A 20,813-nucleotide genomic window follows, 5' to 3' on the forward strand; every position below is an offset into this window, starting at 1 on the left:
AGAATCCCAAAACACCAATTCAAAAGAACTTATGCACCTTTATGGTCATAGCAGTGCTATTGACAATAGCCAAGTGCTGGAAACAGCCTAAGTGCCCATCAGTAAATGAGTGGACTAAAAAACTGCGGTACATTTACGTGATGGAATACTATGCAGCAGAAAGAAAGAACTCCTACCTTTTGTGATGGCATGGATGGAGCTGGAGACTATTATGTAAGTGAAATAAGCCAGTTGGTGAAACACAAATACCATATGATCTCACCTGAGGAAACTAATGAACAAAATTAAGTAACAAGTAAAATAGAACCAGAGGCATGGAAACATGGAACAGACTGACAGTGACCAGAGGGGATGAGGAAGGGGGATAAGAATAGAAAGAAAGGGCCCTGGCTGGTGTAGTTCAGTGGAATGAGCACGGGCCTGTAAACCAAAAGGTTGTCGGTTTGATTCCCAGTTAGGGCACATGCGCGCTTTGCAGGCCAGGTCCCCAGTGGGTAGTTTATGAGAGGCAACCACACATTGATGTTTCTCTCCCTCTCTTTCTCCTCCCCTTCCCCTCTCTCTAAAAATAAATAAATAAAATCTTTTTAAAAATTAAAAAGAAAGAATAGAAAGAAAGGGAAAGGACTGGTCAAAGAACATGCATAAATGACCCATGGACAGGGACAACTTGGGGATTGACTGTGGGGGGAGGCTGGGCGGAGGAGGGCAAGGGGCAAAAATGGGACAACTGTAATAGAATAACAATAATTTTTTAAAAGAATGGAAATAATGGAGATCTGGGGCTCACGTATCATGGCTGGGTTGAAGATAGGGTGGTGATTACGAAGAAGCAAGCTGCGGTTAAACCCCTGGCAGGCCTAAGACTCCCCAAAAGAAAGCTGCAGAATGATGAGAAGACAGGCAGGCAGAGGAGGAGAAAGAAGGAAAGAAGAAAGTGATAGAGGTGGCAGTGTCCGCATCCTGGTATTTCCAGCACCCAAAGCGGGGCTTAGCACAGAATAGGTGCTCAGTACTTGTTGGCAGGTGGCCAAATGAATGAATGGCCCTTTCAGTGTAGCCTTGGTTAAGTCCCTTCCTTTCTGGGCCCGTTTCCCTCAGTAAAATGGCAGTAGCAGCCTTGGTCAGGAGGGTGGCGGCGATTGCTGGGGCTCAGTCCACCCCCAAGTGGAGCACCCATTATTCTGATGCCCACCAAAGTCATTGCTCCTGTCGGCTGTCCGGCGGGCGGGCGGGCGGCGCGGGCGAGAGCAAGAGTGCTGAAAGCGCTCGGCCTGAGCAGGACTGCAGCTTTGCCTCCTCTGCGATAGCGGAAGAGCGCCGGGACGCGCTGAGTAGAGGGCTCGCGCGCGAGGAGAGGTCCCGTTGCCCAGAGACACACGGACGCTTCGGGGAGGCCAGGGAGACGCGGAAAAGGGAGGCCTGTTGTGGGGAGGGGAGGGACACGGTCATCACCTCTGCTAGAGACCCCTCCGAGGGGTGGGTGCGAAGGACAGAAGTAATAGGTGAAAAGGAGAGAGAGACTGGGAAGATTTAGATCTGAGAGACCCCAGGGCACGCGGAGACTTTCACCTGGGACCCCTGCAGCGCGCAGGAAGGATAGGTGAGGACTGACAAGGGGGTGCCACACGCCAAAGCTGGAAGAATGAATGACCGATCACATGCCGCTGGGCAGCCCAGGGGCGCGCCTCTGTCCAGGGCAGCACTGGAAAGACTTGGAGAGTGCCCGGGCCCTGGCCACTTCTGGATGGCGGGTCCGAAGCGCTGCAGTCCGCAGGAGCCTCCAGCCGCCGCGGGGTGGCAGAGTTGGGGGCAGGCGGGCCCCACCGACCCTGCGGGGTAGCCCCGCCCCCCGGCCTTGCGGAGGCCCCACCGTGGGGGGCGGAGTTGCCTCCCTCCGCTTCCCCCGGGACTGTGGCCCCTTCTTAAGCCCGCGGAGCCTCTGGCTGCCCCTCACAAGCCTCTCCCGTCCATCTCCCTTCAGCACGATGGCTTCGGCACTGAGCTATGTCTTCAAGTTCAAGTCCTTCGTGATCTTGTTCCTCACCCCAATACTGCTGCTGCCACTCATCATTCTGATACCCGCCAAGGTCAGTTGCATCTCCTGGCAGTCCCGCGGACTCCAAGCACCCGGTCCCAGCAACGGGTTCTGAACCCGGGGGCACTGAGGTGGAGCGCATGGATTTCTGGGTGGGCACAGTTCCCCACCCTCCACGGGGGCTCGCGAACTCGGGAGGTACTGGTGCCAGATGGGAGGTGTCCTGTAAAGAATTCCAAGGGGCACGGAAATGCCGGGGAACACCAACCTAGGGGTTCATAGATCCCAGGACACAAGAACAGTCCCAACAAGCACAGAAACCTAGACGTTAGCACAGATCTTGGCCCCATAGCCCATCCATAGGCTCAGTTGGGAGCAGAATCTCCCCAGAGTGCATAACCTTATTCCTTCCCCACCCCCAACCCCCATTCCAACGGTGCTGATAGGGAGCCTGGGAGCTTGGCCTTCCTTCTCTCTCCTCTTCCCTTAATGAATGGGGTCTTCCCAGCTCCAGGTGGCTTCCCAGGTCAGTCAGGGACCTAAGTGGACCCTGAATATTGTCTTCGCCACTCTCTGGCCCTCTTTGAGCCTCAGTTTCCCTATTTATGATCCACATTTCTTTCCAACTCTGAACCCCTGGAGGTCACAGCTGAGTGAAAATCCTTGTCCTGGCTGAAAGGAAGGTCAGGGTTGTTCCGCTTTGCTCACTGCCTGCTGTGGCTGTGGCAGGAGGCGGACATGTTCCCAGAGCTCACGCCTTGGGTGGCACGACCCAGGGTTGCAGGGAAGCTGCATCCCATGCCCTGGCCTCCTAGCGCTCCTGGGAAGGAGGCAGAGAATGAATGGCCTTGGCCACAGGGTGAGGGTGGTGCTGGGAGCCCTGGCCCAGGCTGCGCTGGGCTGTGCGAAGCCTGTTTGGCAGAGGCCCGAGCCCTTTGAAGCCTTTTGTGGCTGCTGGCTGCTCCTTCCTCATTCCCTCTTTCAGCCCTTTCACTCTCAGCCCAGACAGGAAACCCCCAGCTGCCTGTCCCTCCCAGGCAGGTTTGGGAAACAGAGGAGTTCTTTAGGGGATACTCTGGGGGCAGTGCTGGACGACTGGGGGTGAAGTGGGGTATCTATCAGGAAGCCAACTCTACAAGAGAACCGACTTCCTCCATTCACCCTTCTTTGTGATTTTAGAGAAGCCTCTCTGTTTTCTGGGCCTTGGTATTTTCATCCTTACAGTGGGGCCAGGTGGCTTGGTTTTGACACTTCATGGCTTTGGGTGCCCAAAGGGATTCTGCCAGTTCCTAGGATGGGGGAGGAGGAGGTTGAGAACAACCCATGAGTGGGCTGAGCACCGGCTGGGGTGGGCCAGGACACCAGATCCAACTGGGATGGCCCTTCAGTTGCCACACCAACTGTGAGGGGCCACATTTCCTCTGTAGAAAGAGATTTGGGCTGTTACCATCCGTGGGAGGAAAGCAGGCAGGAGAGCTGTGATTTTGGTTCTGCTGGCAGGGAGTGATGTTCCCTGGAATACTTATACAGCTTGGCTGAGTGTGACTGAGACCCCTCTCCTACTCTGCTACTCACACACACGCCACACTTCCCTGAGCTGGGACCTTCCCCAACTCGGAGTGTGCCCGATTGTCATGAATTGGCTTTGGGAGTGAGGATCAGTGCGGGAAGAGGAGACATCTGTGAAAGTCCTTCCCAAGGCTGCCTCCACATGCTGTTCCTCCTGGAGGGACAGGTGGCTGGGAGTCTGGGCTTCTGCCCTGGTGTTTTCTCCCCTTGTGCCTCTATTTAGTCACCACCAAAGAGCTCCCTGCCCCTACCCACCATGGCCGCCCCATTGTGCAAGGGTACGTGGGGCCGCCCCAAGGTACTGGAATGGAACAGAGTGGCTGGGAGGCCAGTGAGAACTTGGCCAAGTGGGGAGGTGACTCTGAAGGCACGCTGCCCTCCAGCCCGAGCCCAGCCTCTCTGCTGAGACCTTCCTTCTTTCCTTGCTCTCCTCCACCTTGCCTCCTGCCTGGCCTCCTCTCTGCTCCACTCTTTCTGCCCTCTCTCTGGGTCCCTTTAAAAAAAATGTAAAAAATAGCTTTTTAATAAAATCAATTATATGTTTATTATAAGCATTGATTTTATTAAAATTGCAAAAAACCTTATTTTTTAAAGCCTGTAAGATGTAAAATAAAAATGAAAAATACCCTCAAAACTCATAACTTACTAATATTTTGATAACCATCGCAGCCTTATTTGTTAATAATTATACATGGTTTTATTTATTTGTGCTCTTACTGTGTATTTATTGAGCCCCATTATGTGCTAGGCACTGTGCTGGGTGCTGACTTTTCAATCCACCTCTCACTTTGATCTCAGCTTTAAGTGCTCTTCCAGCCGCATTCCAGCTTCAGGGACCTGCTCTGAGCTCACCCACAGGGAGCTGAGCTCTTCTCTGCAGGGAGAGTCCCTCTCCTTCTGCGTGGGGGCCACCCCCTGCTCTGTCTGGTCTGGCATGGCCCTTCCCAGCTGCCCTCTCCACTGACGCTGGGGGAGCGTTCTAGACCAGGAGATGGCCCTGCCTCTGGGGTGGCACATCTCTTGGGCCTCTTGATAGTGGGGTGGAGGTGGGGAGCCAGTTAGCTCCATGTGTTTTTTGTTGGTTATATTTGGTGCCTCCAGGAACTATGCTGTGGAAATTGGTTAAAGGTGCTGATAAGTTTAGATAATAAAAATCCACTGAGCAATCCCTGTGTTTCCTACGTTAAAAATGACTACTCTTAACTCCTCAGTGTCCAGGTGAGGACGTGAAATGGGCAGGGAGAGGGGCTGGGGTTGGGAGCCAGATGAGTCTTTCATCAATGATGTTGTTGAGTGACTGCTGAGAGCCAGACAAGGGCAGAGAGGGGACAGTGATCAGGTCTGCCTGGGGTCTCCCTGGGCTGCTACCCACACTGCTGTCCTGCCTTGCGTTCAGTGGCTTCCATCAGCATTGCTACCTGCAGCCTCCCGAGCAGGGGCATCTGGCAGAGCCTGGGGACACTTTTATTGTCACAACTGGTGAGAGTATTACTGGCATCTAGTGGGGTGGAGGCCAAGGACACTGCCAAACATCCTACAATGCACAGGACACCCCGCCCCTCAACAAAGAACCATCCAGCCAAAAATGTCCATAGTGGAAAGGCTGAGAAACCCTGCATTAGACAGGAGGGAAGTGTCCTGAGGTTCTCACGGGATGCTGAAGAAAGATTTATTTTTTTATGACTGACAACACAATCCAGACAAAGAATTTCTGAGTCTCCATGCATTGCCTCATGCCTTGGCTGCGTGCTCTTTGGGGTGATGATAAACAGTGATGGTGTACAGGTCCCTTTCCAGCAGTGTTGTTGTAGCTTGTGCTGTGCCCGTCCCTTCCTCTAACACTCGTTTGCTGAGCATCTCCTGGGTGTGAGGCCTGTGCTGGTGCTGAGGACAGAGTGAATCCACCAGCGCTGGTTCTGCCCTCGGGGTGCTCACTGTTCCTTGGTGGTGGGGAGGGCAGACAGTTGAGGAAACGAACAATGGCAAGCCCATGGGTGAACTGCTGGGGCTGGAGGAGGAGACAGAGAGACTGGGGCACAGACCCAGACTGTTGGGAGGGGGTGGGGAAGACGTGCCTAAGGAGACACACTAAGGCAAGTGAACACTCACTCTGCCACGGGGCTGGGGTGTGTGAGAGAAGGGGGCTCAGGAACCTCTGGTACTCGGGGTGCGAGTGGGCAGGGAGACGGTGCTGGAAGGGTCTGCAGCACCTGTTCCATCGCTGAGGGCCTCCTAAGTCATGCTAAGGCTTTTGGGTTTTGTCTTGAAGGCAAGAGAAGGCCTTTAAAAGGGATGATATGATCAGATTTGCAGAAGAGAAAGAGGGCACCCCAGTGTGGAGTGATACGAGTAGAAAGGTCCTATAGAAGAGAGTTGCAGCCACCCAGGCAGGAGGAAATGTGGCCTGAAGAAAGGCAGTGACCGAGGGGTCAAGGCGCGAGGAGAAAGAGGCCAGAGAATAACGGACTGAAAGCTGCAGGTCTTGATGGCTGATACAGCCGGCTGGGTTGGGACGGGGTGGGGAGGGGGTGCAGAGTCTGGGTGGGTAACGAAGGTTGTCATAAAGGTGCTGATGACACACGGAATGACTGAGGGAGGCGGATGTTGCCCCCCACGTCTCACCAGGAGGGGGTGAGACCAAGGGTGGCAGCAGCATGCTGAGGCCTCAGGGCTGTCTCTTCAGTTTGTCAGGTGTGCCTACGTCATCATCCTCATGGCCATTTACTGGTGCACAGAAGTCATCCCTCTGGCAGTAACCGCCCTCATGCCTGTCCTGCTTTTCCCACTCTTCAAGATTCTGGACTCCAAGCAGGTGAGCAGACCCAGGGAATCCTGGTGGCCTTCTGCTTCTTCCACTGGCTCCTTCTCGAAGCTGCTCTCTGAGCTGCCCAGGCCCTGGGGGACCAGAGGAGCCCACTGTGGATTCTTTTTGGCATGGAGGCTACCACTTGACCCTTCAACCCACTCCCAACTGTCCCTGGAGTCAGCATCTGGTCTGCCCGCCTGTCTCTGGGGACGTGGGTGGCCCTGGGCCTAAGCAATATGTGGCCAGGAGGCAACCCTGATGGGGACTCCATGCCACCACCTTCCAGGTGTGTATGCAGTACATGAAGGACACTAATATGCTGTTCCTGGGTGGCCTCGTCATGGCTGTGGCTGTGGAGCGCTGGAACCTGCACAAGAGGATCGCCCTACGCACTCTCCTCTGGGTGGGGACCAAGCCCGCACAGTAATTACGCCTTCTCTTCCTTGCCACAGGCTCCCTGTGGGCCCCAGGGCTGGGGAGAAGCTGCAGCACTGGCCAGATCACCCACAGGCAGGGCTGCCCATGGGCTTACCTGGGCCGGGCAGGCAGGTGGACTTCTGGATGGGGCACATGACAAATGTGACAATTTTAGCTGGGGACACCAGATGCATGGGCAATGGTTGGGGGCCTGTGGTGAGCAGCAGTGGGTGAGGGTTCTCTGCATCCAGAGGATACTGGCCAACAAGGGTCCCTGCATGTTCAGAGGACTTTCTGGAGGAGGGGCTGTGGGGTTCCAAGGTGGGTGGAGGCTGGATCAAGCCATGCCTGATAGGGGAATTTGTGGGGAAAGCAGGCCAGGGGTGGCTCAACCACCCCTCTCAGGAGGAAGCAGAAAGGTCATCCTTCCATAGCTGGCACATCTCTTCCCTCTGTAAAGAAGCTTCTTTCCTTATCTTCCCTCATGTCACTTAGAATCTCAAGCTTCTCTGCCTCTCCAAGATCTTCCCCCACCAATCGCAGGCAATTTCTAACCCTCCCATGGAGTTGATGTAATCAGAATCACCTGGCTACACTGAGCATCGACAAGGACTTAGGCAAGATGCTGGGAGCTCATTTATCCCCTCATTTAACTCTCACCACAGCCCTGAGAGTTGGGTGTCATTCCTACCACCCACGTTCTCTAGAGGAGGAAGTTGAGACAGAGAGGGGATAAATGATTGGCTGTCTGACGAGGCTTTTCCCACTGGCCACCGCCAAGTAGAGAGCTCAGGATGCACCTTTCTTTTGAAGCAATGTGTTCCCTGAATGAAGCTGTGGCTCAGCCCAGCCCTGAGAAGGCAGTGGATGGTTAGTTCACAGCCAATCCCTCCTGAGATGTCCACGTGTCAGGGACTGTGCTGGGCCCTAAGCACACAGAGCCTGGTCCATCCTCCAGGAGATGATGCCTAGCTCCCTGGGCCCCTCAGGTTGCCGTGCGCAGGGAGCTCTGTGACTCCGATCTCTGTTGTTACCCTTCATGGCATTGATCTCCTCCAGTGATTGGTTTACAGGGTCAAATCAAAAGCCATTGCATTTTCTAGCAATGCAAGGCCTCAATGGTCACAGAGTTCTTGCTTTCAGGATCCTTTGAGTGGCCAGCTTTTCTCCATCAGTAGGTGGACCTCATTCTGAGAGTGCCGAAGAGCTTTTGTTCCCAGATCTGAGAATTTTGCATGGGCTTCTGTGCTCCTTCCTGTCACCTGGCTTCCCCTCTGAGCTGTCCATGGCACTGCCTGCCAGGGGGGTGACCTTTATGTTGAGGCCCACTTGGTGCCTTGAAGCATCATGTTGAAGTCTCATTCATGAAAACTCTGAGCCTCCTTCCAGCCTAGATCCCAGCCTTTGTTCTTGTGGGTCCGTAAAATCCACCTGCATGGACTCCAGCTTGGACCTCCGTGCAGTGCAGCACCTAGATCCCTGCTTCAGGTGAATGAGTGGTCTTAGGGAGAAGCCTGGCTACCGAGGGACATGGAGGCCAGGAGCAGTTTTGTTCCATTTAGCCATCCCTCCCTGAGCCTCTTCTGTTTCTGGCCCTGTGCCAGAGTACATGGATGCCATGGAGAAGAATCAGACCCTTCCCCTGCTCACCATCCAAGGACAGAGCAGGCAGGGAAACAGGCCCTCTGAATCCTGCCAGTGAGGAGTGTTGGAGGGGGCTGGGGGAGGGTGTTCACCCCACCTGGTGTGTACTGGGAGTGAGGCTGCAGAGGAGCGACATTATCTAACAGGTTTGGAAGGACCATGAGGAATGTTCTAGGCAGGCAGAGGTGGGACAGAGGTGGAAGACAGGTGGTGTAAATGAAGGGAACATGCCTTCTGAATACTGTTTGTTTGATCTGGTCCATTGCTGAATGGAGATGTGTGTGTGTGCAGAGAGAGGCGATCGAGGGTCAGACATTATGGAGGTCCCACTGTCCCAGGATCACCCCGCCCCCGCCAATGGCCAAAGGCTAACTCTGTGCAGACCTCCTGAACTTAGGAGAGGGGAAGCAGAGTCTGGGGTGGGTGGGAATCTTCTAGATAGAAGTGGGGTGTTGGGGCTACTTGCACATAGGGCTGTTCCGGCACGCCCTTAGGATGTGCTAGGGCCAACTGTTCCCACTGGGTTGGCACCATCTGGTTGCTTGTGCTGGCTCAGCTGGACAGGAGCTCCTTAGAACCACAACTGGGTCTGAGAAAGGCCTCCTGGCACCCCTGCAGCCAGCAGAGTAGGAATCAGTAGTGTTTGCGGGAGAGAGGGAGGAAAGAAGGAAGAGAGAGACAGAGGGAAGGACTTAAGCTCCAGCCCTCCCCCAGACAACCCTGTTTTAAATTGGCCTCAGCACCCTGGCCTGGATGCCTGGCATCTTGGCAGGAGGGCCCAACCCCTGTTGCTCCCTAAAGGCTTGGGGCCGTGGGGGTGGGAATTCTCTGTCTTCCCTCCTTGCTGCTCCTCTGCAGGCTGATGCTGGGCTTCATGGTCATCACAGCCTTTCTCTCCATGTGGATCAGCAACACGGCCACCACAGCCATGATGGTGCCCATCGTGGAGGCCGTGCTGCAGCAGATGGAAGCCACAGGCGCCACTGCCGAGGCCAACCTGGGCTCCCTGGAGCTGGTGGACAAGGGCAAGACCTGCGAGCTGCCAGGTGAGCCCTGGGCTGGGTTGCTGCTGGGGTCCACTTCTAAACAGGCCTCCAGGGAAATACTTAGAAAGTGCTGTTTTCATAAGTTTTAGGAATGTAATTAGCACATGAAAGTTAAGTCCTTTAATACTGTTCATAGCAAGTTCCAACCCCCGGTTCCCACCCATCACAGAAATCAATAGGTATTCATTTGATTCCCTGTTTGGGCATCTTTTGAGCACCTGCAGGGTGCCCATCACCCTTTGCTCCTTCTACTCATCCTCAGAGAGGCCTGCCCTGAACAGGTCAGACCTCCCGTCCGCTCTCTGCTCCCACAGGCATTGGGGTGGTTGTCCAATGTTGCTTCCCCGCTAGGTGTGGAGCTCGGGGAAGTCAGATGGTGCCTGTTTCATTGTCTGCATTGTCTGTACCCCATCCCCAGGGCCCAGCACAGAACTCAGGGCCCATTCTTCTGATGGCCTGATCGCCAGGTCCTGGGGCTGCTGAGATGAAGCAGATGCACCCATACTTTGGGCTGAAGGAGCCCAATGGGGTGGGGTAGTGAGGCCCCTTGCCCAGTTCCTCTGACTTGTGGGAAGCCACCGGGTGCCATAAGCCAGACACCAGAGGAGCCCAGACAAAGGAGAGGCCTTACTGGGAGGAAAGGACAGCCAAGGTGGATTTGGACACCCCCCTTAAAGGGAGGGACCAACTGGAGCAACAGCAAGGAGGCAAAGAAGGGTGTGTGCCTGAAGTTGCTGAATTTGCACTGGGCAAAGAGGAGCCTGGGGGAAGCAGTGGGAAGTGACTGCGGGAGGCAGAGAGGGAGGCTGAGGAAAACCTGAGGAGGGAGCCAGCCGAGTCAGCCTGTCCCCATCCTCAGGTCAGTGGCAGAGTGAGGAGCGGGGCTGAGCAGGCGGTCCCCGGGCCTGGCTCTGCTTACAGAGGCGTGTCACTGCAGGGAGCCAAGCGCGGTCTGAAGGCCCTGTGATGGGGCCACAGGAGAACCGTGGCAAGAAGAGCATATGCAAGGCCATGAACCTGTGTGTGTGCTACGCGGCCAGCATCGGAGGCACTGCCACCCTGACTGGGACAGGACCCAACGTGGTGCTCCTGGGCCAGATGCATGAGTGAGTCACTGGCTATGCCTCCTGAGGACAATGATGTGGGCCCCAGGGTCGGACCTACTCATGTTCCTCCTTCCCAGTGGGGCCCTGGAGCTGGGCCCAGCTGGGGTGGGAGGGTGTGTCCTCACCAGCCTCTGTTGCACCTGCTCGGGACTCCTCGAGGTGGGAGCTGGTGACAGTCCCCAGACCTGGTTGCTTTCTGTCCTGGGCGATTCCCACTTTTCTTCCTGGGGCTCAGCATTTTCACTCACACAAGTCATATGACTGAACTCTGAGCTGAAGTTGTGGAGGGTGACAACATAGTCCTAGATGCCGGGTCCTGCTTTAAAACTGGCAGAAAACAGGTGCCCACCCCCCCAGATGTTCTCCTCGAAACTGGTCTGCTGGCCTGGCTTGTGAATAGTAATGGTCCCGTGATAGCGGGACTCTCGAGATGGCATACAGGGTCAGAGGTCAGGTCACTCACTGCTTCACCAGCTCATTCGCTGTAGTTCCTCTAATTGCTCTTGAAGTGACCATGTCCTTGTGAGTTCCCAGGTGGACCACAGGGGTGGTCTGGAACTTTCCTTGGCCACAGATAGGCATAGGCCATGAGGCCTCTGTTCCTGGCCTTGTGCTGGGTAGGGCTGGAATCACAGAAGTGAGAAACCTGGGCCCTGTCTGTGGGTTACTCGTGGCCTGCTGAGGGTAGCGGATGACTGGACAGTTCTGGGTGGGTCGTGTAAATGCCCTCGTGGAGGAAGGTACAAACTGCAGTGAGCCGGGGGAAGGAGCAGGAGTGCGATGGTGCTGTCCTATGCAGACAAGGGCCCTGGACGGGAGCTAGGAGGTGGGAAGGATAGGCCTGGAGCCTGGCCGAGCAGATGCTTGCGAGCCAACAAGCGGACTATTCTGATCCTGTGAGCGTTTTCTGTAATGATAGCTTTCAGTTCTCCCTGGAGAGATTCTGGCTGAGTGCAGCAAGTGCTGTGTCTACTTTGACACCCTTGGGCTAAAGTGAGCAACGCCTGGGGGGAGGAGGGGAGCCTAGAGTGAAAGCGACCATTTTCCAGCTCCTGGAACTGTCATCTGCCCCCACCCTGGGAAGCTTTTGAGATTTGTTTTTCTAGGGGAGGGCGGGAGCCCACCTTGCAGAAGCCTACAGGGTGAGGGTTCTGGGCTGTCTGTGGACTGCCTGATGCTATTGGCCAAGTTATACATGTACAAAGGCATATTTTTCTGGAGCGAAGGGACATATCCTTCACGAGATTCTCAGCAGGGTGCAGACCCCCAGGAGGGTCAGTTGGTTATTCCTCAGGCTCGTACTGTGCCAGGCTGGGTCCTGAGGCCCAAGCCTGACCGGGGTAACACTGGGTGGGGGACTCAGATGGCTGGGCCTCAGGTGGATGAGACCTCCTTTCCAGACCATCTCTCAGGGCACCTCTCCAGCCGCTGCCCGCACTGTACCCACAGGGACTAGCCTGCTTGTTCTCTGGCTCAGCATCAGGTAGAGCTGTGGCCTGGTATTTCTCCCTTCAGGTTGTTTCCTGGCAGCAAAGACACTGTGAACTTTGCCTCTTGGTTTGGATTTGCCTTCCCCAACATGCTGATCATGCTGGTGCTCACCTGGTTGTGGCTTCAGTATTTCTATATGGGATTCAAGTAAGTTTGAGCTGCTTCGGGATGGAGTCTCATCTGTCATGCCCCTGCAGAGGAGCCAGTAGGCGGGTCCACAGAGTTCTTCCTGTCTGGCTCTTTTCTCCAGCCCCACCATCTGCCAGTCTGCCCTCCCATTTTGGCCATTTCAGGCTGCTCACCATGCCTTTGCACAGGCTGTTCCCTCTTCCTGGAATGCCATTCTCTGTCTTCCTCCCTTTCAAGCTCCTCAGCCTTCAAGGCCAGTTCAAATTCTGCTTCCTTAGGGACACCTTTTCTGACCCTCTCACCCCCTGCCACTCCATCATAGAAGACTCCTGTGCTTGCTCCTCTGGGCTCCCCTGAGCACCACATGGCCCTGTCCCTCAGTACCTGTAGTCACGTTCCAGTGCTGCCCTTGACCCCTAGCTTGAGCTCCTCTGAGGCCTGTGGTAAGTGCTCTCTGTCCCTGGCACCCTGCCCAGCTCCCATCCCAGGGAGAAAGCCCAGCGAGCCATCAACATGAGTCAAAGCAATAAAAAGAAGGGTATCTTGTCCCTGTGAGCAAATCAATACCGCTGGCTAACTTCCACTTGGCTGCACGTGTCCATGCGGTGAGGTCACAGCATACCACCTGATAATGTCCAAACAGTTGAAACCCAAACTTTTACTGAACGCTTACACGTTCCCAGCGGCATGCGGAAAGTTCTGCCAAGTTCACCTTCCTCTTCCCAGCACACAGCAAGTTCACCAAGAGTCATCCTTGTCAGCAGCCAGACTTTGGACAGAAACCATAATGTGTGGCCGACAAATACTTTGTAAATGCTCTTGTGACTTTAAGAGACACAGATTTATCTGTGGAGCAAAGGTGACCCTCTCGCATTGGTATGGAAGGTACTCAGCTGTGAGCCAGGCGCTCTGTGCCTTAAACCGCAGGCAGCCACAGCCAGAAATGGGCCTGTGTGGCCCGAGGGAGGGGCTCTAAGAGCTGAGAGGCCAAAGTGCCCCCCAAAACCTGTGAGTTAACTGGGGAAAGAAGGGCAGTTTTGTAAGTTTTCTCCTAAAGGAAAAAACTTTTGAAAATCGCCATTAAAAATATATCTGCACATAGCGTGGTCACAGCATCAGCACAATAGCTGCAGAGGCCCCCCACCCACCCACTGCCCCCACATGCCGGCCTCAGGAGGGCGAAGCTGCTCCGTGCGCACTTGGGGCGCAGCCTGGTTCTGAATGAAGCCCTTTGCCCTGCTTTTCACACCTGCTGCAGGACCCAAGTCCTCACACCTGTTCAGTGGGCCACAGGAGACCTGCCCCACACCTGTTGCAGGCTGCACGTGGCGATAGTAATAATGTCAACCAATACCTGTTAAGAGCTTTTTAAATTCCAGGCACAATTTTAATTACTCTTACATATGCTAACTAATCTTCACATCAACGTGTGAGGTGCATACTCTTATTATCCCCAGTTTACAGATAAGGCACCTGAGGCACAGAGAGGATAAATGGCCTACACCGGGGTGTGTGACTTGGAAGTCATGGGGCTGAGATTTGAACCCAGGCAGTTTGGTCCTGGAGCCTGGTCCCACTACCCTTCATCCTTGTCTCAGTCAGCTCAGCTGGCATCACCAAATGCCACAGACTGGGTGGCTTCCACCTCAGACATTTATTTCTCACAGTTCTGGAGGCTGCAAGTTCAAGATGAAGGTGCCGGCCGATCTGGTTCCTGGTGAGAACCCTCTTCCTGGCTTGCAGAAGGCCACGTTCTCAGCTGTGTCCTCACAGAGAGAGTGCTCTGGTGCCTTCCTCAGAAGAGGAAGGCACTACATGATCTTGTCTAAACCTAATACCATCAGATACGAATTTAGGGGGCACAATTGAGTCCCTCACAGTCCCCTCTTGGGGAGGCGGAAGGTTGCAGCCCTTGGCTGCCTTGAGGCCTAGGTGCAGCCTGGTGTCGGGTACCAGTTTCAGCCTCCCCTCAGCTTGGGGTGGGGGAGGGGCCCGGAGCCCTAAGGGCTACCAAGCTCCCCAGCAGAGCAAGCCAAGGGAGCTGGCCTGGCCCCACAACCACAAGGACACTGCCGGCCTCTAGAGGTGGACACTGGGCTCTTGGGAGCTCACCTGTGCTGCGTGCGGGGCACTTCACCCAGCCTGAGGTGGCCTCCGCTGGTGCTTCTTGACTGGCAGGGAGCCTGGAGCTTCTGCAGTCCACCTGTGGCTGGGTTGGGGGCTGCCCCCGATACCCACCTTCCCGGCATGTGGCTCCAGCTCAGGGGCCTCACCACCCAGGCTTGGAGTGTGGTGGGTAGGGGTGGGGGTGGCTCACAGGAAGCCTCGTTTGGGCAGCTCTTTATACTCAGCTTGAATGATGGGACAGTAGGGCACATCCTCCAGCCCGGCCGTATGCTGCCATGCACCAGGACCTGCCTCCGGGCCTCCGGGACCACCTCACCAGAGGCAGGGCAACACCTGTCTTGGCTGTGGGAAGCATCGCTGCTGTGCCTTCACGTGACTCTCATCTGGATGGTCATGCAGAGCAAGGTTGGGGCATCGCCGTTGGCCTAATCCAGAAAAATTAATTTTTTTGATTTATGAGTGACCTCCTTGGCCATTGACAACCAAGTGGACCACGGAACCCCTGCCCCAAGACAGCCCAGGACCGCTGCGGCACTACTGCTGGCCCAGCCCCAGCTTTCCTGCCCGGGCTGACCCCAGTCAGGGAATGAGGGCTTTTCTGGACCCCTGCCATGGCAGAGGCACTCAGGGACTCAGGGGTCCCTTCACTCTCTCCTCAGCTCTATACCAGTTCATCCTCAGTGTTCTGAAGACCATTCTACTATAGAAGGACACTTTGTACCCATCCTGCCCCGTGGGCTCTGCAGGCAGCCTGGGTCCACTTGTCTGTACCTTGTGCCAGCCCAGTGGTCAGAGGACAGGACAGGATTGACCCAGAGATGAGGGTGAAACTGATTAGCCTAAGAGGCTCCTGAAGGCTTGGCAGCACCATGGCGTGGGGCTGGGAGCCGGGGAGCAGCACTGGACAAGTGCAGATGCCGTGCAGCCCCCAGGGCCTACAGTCATGCAATGTCAGCACAAGTCACCAGCAGCCAGGAGTGCCAGAGTCAGCCCTCATCCTGGAAACCTGAAGCCTCTGGCCAAGTCCTACAGTCCCGAGAATGACAGTTGGCAGCAGATCGGTTCTTGGTCAAAACAGACTTCCACACCAGGAGGGTGAGAGGCTACCGTCCACACCAGCAGTCTGCTGTGCTGGATGGCGTAAGGGTGTCCTGGCAGGTGACTCTCTGGATGTCCAGACTTGCCCCCTTGCCAGTGCAGAGATTGTGGCAGGCTGTGCAGACATGAGACCCCATCACTGCCTCTTGCTTTCCCAACTCTTGAGCACCCATATCCCAGCCGTCTTGTGTCCTGTGCTTCAGGCTGTGTCCCCTCGCCAGCATGGCCCTTGCAGGCAGCTCACGTCCAGCCTTGGCTTCAGAAATTGGCATCTTGGTCCCGAATCCAGGACCTTCTGCCCTCCTATGAAGGCTGTCCTAGGGCCTCGGGAGGGACGTCCATAGGGAGGGCTCTCCAGGGACATCCTTTTGGCTGGGCCCACCACCTTCAGGCTGACAGGCTGGAAAGTGTGCATGGATCCTTCAGAGAATTCCTCAAGGCCTGGATTCTGGGTCCCAGGGGCCCTGTTAACCCCTCCCCATGGCTGAGGTACCCTCCATACCTCTTCCAAGAACCCTCCTCCTCCTTGCCTCCTGCCAGCACCTCCCTAAAGGAGGTCCTGCAGTGCATCCTGGGCAGGTCATATTGGACAATGGGCACTGGGCCCTAAGGAACCCATCCAAGACCGGGGCTCAGGCTGGCTTCCTTCCTGCCATGGTCATGCCTGCTGCTAGCCCCAGGCTCCTGGATCCCGAGTCCTGCACTTCCAGCTCCTCGGAAGACAAGCACCCACCCCGGTCCTGCCTGGCCTAGTCTCCTTGTTCTTTGTGTCTTTTGAGCTACCCTGCTGATGGGGCCTGGCATCCTGGAATCACTGGATGTGGCTCCAGGCCACTGTGGGAGGAGGAAGACTTGGGGGGCATATGAGGGAGCCCTGGCTCCACCTTGAACTGGCTCCCGAACTTCTCGTGGCCCTTCCCCAGAGGACACATGAAAGGAACAGCTGGTCTCCAGATGACTGAGCACCTGCCAGGTCCCCCAGCCAGTGGCAGCCTCAGTTCTGCTTATTTCCACCTGCGATACTTCTGCCTGCCTCCACCACCTGTTCTTCTCAGCCTCCCACCCTGTTAACCACCCCCTCTTTTCCTGCCTCCATTGCCCCTATGGCCTGGTCCATATGGGCTGCCCATCTGTGCCTTCTCAGGCCTCTCTGCCAGGGTCGCTGCCAACGCTCAGGCTTCCTTACGACCAGCCCCCGAGCCAACCAATCTGCCCCACCGTCCTCTTGTCTTTGCATCCTCTAGTTTTAAGTCCTGGGGCTGTGGACTGGAGAGAAGGAATAAGGAAAAGGCTGCCCACGAGGTGCTGAGTGAGGAGTACAGGAACCTGGGGCCCATCTCCTTCGCCGAGGTCAATGTCCTGTTCTGCTTCTTCCTGCTGATCGGCCTGTGGTTCTCCCGGGACCCCGGCTTCATGCCTGGCTGGCTATCAGTTGCCTGGACGGAGGGCGAGACAAAGTAAGTTGTTGGCTCTGAAGCACCCTCCAGGGCACCCCTTTGTTCTGTAGATGAGTTCTGAAGCACTCTGTTGGTGTCTGGACTCATGTTTTCTCACCAGTCTTCGGACAAGCCCACAGATATGTCCCTGTGGCCCCTCCTTCCCCAACAGGCTGAGCAGAAAGTACTTGGCCAGGCCAGGGCTGTGGTGGAGAGAGATCTGTGGGGCTCCGGTGGAGCTCTGGAGCTCTGGCTTCTGAATCTCTACTCTGTCACCTTTATTTTCTCATCTTTCTTCAGAGCTGAGCAAGTCCATCTGAAGACAAGGATCCAGAATCTTCTTTAGGCAGAAATTTGGCAAAAGGGGGTATATGTAGTTTCTTTCCTGCTTAAGACGATAGGGAGTCAGCTGGAAGAAAGGCCGAGAAACATGCATGTCCTAGAAGAGGCAGGAGATGCAGGTTGGGACAGAGCTGCCTACTGCTGCTCCCTCCACTTTGAAGGTCTGTTCGTGGCCACCTGGTGAACCCAGAATTCTAGAAAATCTGACTGCGAAGAGGTCACAAGTCTCCCCCAGGAAGCAAATAAGTGTGAGAGGGAAGAGAGCTGCCTGAGGGTCACCCAGTGCTGGTGGCAGAGCCAGGCCAGGAGTGGGAGAGTCTTGGTTTCCAGCCAGGATTCACTTCTCCTGACCTTGGCCTCCGGGATTCCAGTTTTCATACCCAGCTAAGCCTGTTTCTCCATGCAGGGATGTTTAGATGCGGTCTAGGTTTCTTGCGTGACTTCCACTGCGGCTGAGTTGGCTCATCCTGTGTGCTCTTGTCCCCCCAGGTACGCCTCCGACACCACGGTGGCCATCTTGGTGGCCATGTTGCTCTTCATTCTGCCTTCGCAGAAGCCTAAGTTCAACTTCTGCAGTCAGACTGAGGAGGGTAAGTCTCCTGTCCCAGCCTCCCATTCATCACGGTTGGTGTCCTGGGCTTAGGAAGGAGAAAAGCCTACTCTATCAAAGAGGACTGGCAAGATTACAAAGTCTGGACAGAGGGTGTTTCTCAAGCCTTCCCTGGGTAGTGTTTAGTGTAAAATTTTTCTTTTGCTTTTTCAACATTTGAAATCATATTACTATTACAACAAGAACAGAAAATATGTCTTGAATTTTTCTTTTTAAAATATTTTATTTATTTTTAGAGAGAAGGGAAAGGAGGGAGAAAGTGAGGGAGGGAAACATCAATGTGTGGTTGCCTATCACATGCCCCCTACTGGGGACCGGCCCACAACCCAGGCATGTGCCCTGACTGGGAATCAAACCAGTGACCCTTTGGTTTGCAGGCAGGTGCTCAATCCACTGAGCCACACCAGCCAGGGCCAAATTTTTCACAATGCTATCAGTATTTTAGGGTTTCTCTCTCTCCCAGTCTTTATTAACAGGCACATGTATTATATGACTATAAATAAAACACACAATTTAAATCCAGTTGCTTCATTGTTTCTGTTTTCATATTTTTGCTTGAGGTTACTCTGTAAACATTTCCTGCTATTGCCATAGTCTTCAAATTTATCTTCTCTAATAACGGCATTATATTGCTTGGAGGGGATGTAACCATTCTCTTGTTATGGAACATTCTAGCTGTCTTGAATTTTTCATTATTATAAAGTAATGTGTTCATGTATCTAGCTTTTCTCTGAGGATGTTTCTCCTTCAGGAATCATTTCTAGGAGTGATGATGCTGGGGGATATATATCTTAGTGGCTCTTAAATGCATTGCTGCGTTGCTTCTCAAAAGGACTATACCAACTTGTAGTGCTGCCAGGAGTGTGCAGTAGCTTTGCCATACTCTCACCAGCAATGGGTATAGTAATTATTGTAAATTTTAGCTAATGTATAAATGTAAGATGGTACTCATTGTCCTTATAGACTTTTGTTCCTCTTGATTAGATTTTTGTTTTCACTTCATAAGTTTGCTCTGGGCTCTGTATGTGTGTGTTTATTGTTTCTTTGCAGAAAGGAAAGCTCAGTTTTATCCCCCTGCACTGCTGGATTGGAAGGTGACCCAGGAGAAAGTTCCCTGGGGCATCGTGCTGCTGCTGGGGGGCGGATTTGCTCTGGCTAAAGGATGTGAGGTAACTTCTCCAGCTGTGTGCAGCCCAGGGCACCCGCCTTCCCCCACTCTGCCCCCCTGGGTTGGTGCTGCATGGTGCCCTCCACTAACTGCACATTTCTTGAGGACAAGGACTCTCTTGTGATCTAGGAGCCCTGCACCATGAATGGTGCCTGGAGTAGAGAAAGTGCTCTTTGAGTGATTGCAGAAATGAGTGAATTTAAGTGACCCTGGGTTACCCCAGAGAGGCAGAGGATGCTGTGAGGTCTCCTTTGGGATTTGGTAATAAGGGTCTTTACTCTGATTCACTCTAGGGAAATCTGCAATTTTTCATGGAGATTTCCACCATTACCTTTGGTTTTTCTCCTTGTCGAACTCTTTGTTGATGTGGTTGCCATTTAAAAATTTTTCTCTAATAAGTGTGTAGAAGGAGAAAGAGCTTTTGGGAGAAAAACACCCCCAAAGTATAACTTTCTTACCTCTCCCCCTGCCCTGATAGGGAAGAAATGAGCCAGAGGGAGGGGTGAGCCAGCTTGATGCTGCTTGCTGTCCTCCATGCATCCGCCCATGTGTCCGTCCATCCACGAAGAGAATGTAATAGATACACTGAATCTGTCTTGTTATTTTCTTATCCTGTTTTCTGCAGCATCTAGAACAGAGCCTGGTGCATGATTGGTGCATAAATAGTTTTGGGTGAACAAATCCATCCATCTAGTCACTTCTCTACCCAGTCATCCAGCCATCTATCATTCATTCACTCACCAGACACTTCTCTTATGTCCTCGTTAACCCAGACATGGGAATTACAGAAGAGATTGAAATATGGTCCTTGTTCGTGAGCACTTCACGGACTAGAGAGGGGGACATATCTGGAAGAGCATTCCAGGAAGGAGTGGCATGTCAGTAAAGGAATAAGTATGTGGTACCTAGCTGAGGAACAGGTGAGGCTGCTGAGCCTAGCAGGGGCCACTCCACAAGGGTCTTGAATCCAAGGTAGGGAGTGTGGACTTGATTCTGCAGGCAGTGGGCAGCCACTGGAGGGCTGAGGCCAGAGAGTGACTTGGACAGACCTGCCCTTGGGGAAAATCACCCTGACATCTGGGTGGAGGCCTGGGCAGGGCCTGCGATGAGGGAGGCCCAGCAGACACTCTGCAGCTTTCATCGAACTCAGCCTCAGAGTGCTGGACGCCAGGACCACACTCTCCTCCTTCCGTCCCCAAGTAACCAGTCTCTCCTGGTTTCCTTCCAGCTCTAACTATTCTTTCTCATTCTCCTTTGCTGAATTTTCTTCTGGTGTCCCCTAAATGCGAGTGTTCCTCCAGGCTCTGTCCTTGGCATCTTCCCTGTTCACTTGCATGCTCTCCCCTGGACGATCTCTTCTCAGCCCAAAGCACCAAATCCAGATCCCCAGGTTCTGGCTCAAATTTCTCTCTTCAGTTACAAGAACTGTGGGGAACTGAGAGGAGACAATGGACATGAGAAGCTTCGGGTGACTTGGTGACTGATTGGGTGGAAGGAATGAGGGGGACAGAGGTTCCCCAGGGCGACTCCTGGTCTTCTAGGTTGGACAGCAGGTGGACAGTGAGTCCATTCCCTGAGCTGCGAAGCCCAGGGGGGAACAGTAGACTCTGGGCTAGAGAGGAGGAATGCAGGTAGGGACATGTTGAGTCTGACTTGCTCATGAGACATCTGGGTGGAAACTTGTGGAAGGAGTATAGATGTAAGTCTGGACAGCAAACCAGCTGGGCTAGAAACACAGATCCTGGAGACAGCAGAATGAGGATGGAGAGTGAAATTGTGGGCATGG

General features: G+C 54.2%; 1 protein-coding gene across 2 annotated transcripts in view; it reads left to right on the plus strand.

The window, feature by feature from the left end:
• The first annotated feature begins 1,806 nt into the window (after positions 1-1,806).
• The window catches only part of SLC13A5 (solute carrier family 13 member 5), a 28,969-nt gene continuing 9,962 nt past the window's right edge, over positions 1,807-20,813 (plus strand). Inside the window, exons 1-9 of one of the 2 annotated variants that reach the window (XM_045824195.1) lie at positions 1,807-2,090; positions 6,291-6,419; positions 6,700-6,836; positions 9,384-9,520; positions 10,458-10,626; positions 12,142-12,264; positions 16,716-16,928; positions 17,739-17,839; positions 18,910-19,028. In XM_045824195.1, coding sequence (XP_045680151.1) covers positions 1,989-2,090; positions 6,291-6,419; positions 6,700-6,836; positions 9,384-9,520; positions 10,458-10,626; positions 12,142-12,264; positions 16,716-16,928; positions 17,739-17,839; positions 18,910-19,028 — 1,230 coding nt within the window. In that variant the 5' untranslated portion in view covers positions 1,807-1,988. Of the gene's footprint in view, positions 2,091-6,290; positions 6,420-6,699; positions 6,837-9,332; positions 9,521-10,457; positions 10,627-12,141; positions 12,265-16,715; positions 16,929-17,738; positions 17,840-18,909; positions 19,029-20,813 lie in introns of both variants that reach the window. The other variant, XM_045824194.1, reaches the window with a different exon arrangement.

The sequence above is a fragment of the Phyllostomus hastatus genome, unplaced genomic scaffold (genome assembly GCF_019186645.2).
Source record: "Phyllostomus hastatus isolate PE091 unplaced genomic scaffold, TTU_PhHast_1.1 phas_scaffold_55, whole genome shotgun sequence".
In the NCBI taxonomy this organism is placed as follows: Eukaryota; Metazoa; Chordata; class Mammalia; order Chiroptera; family Phyllostomidae; genus Phyllostomus; species Phyllostomus hastatus.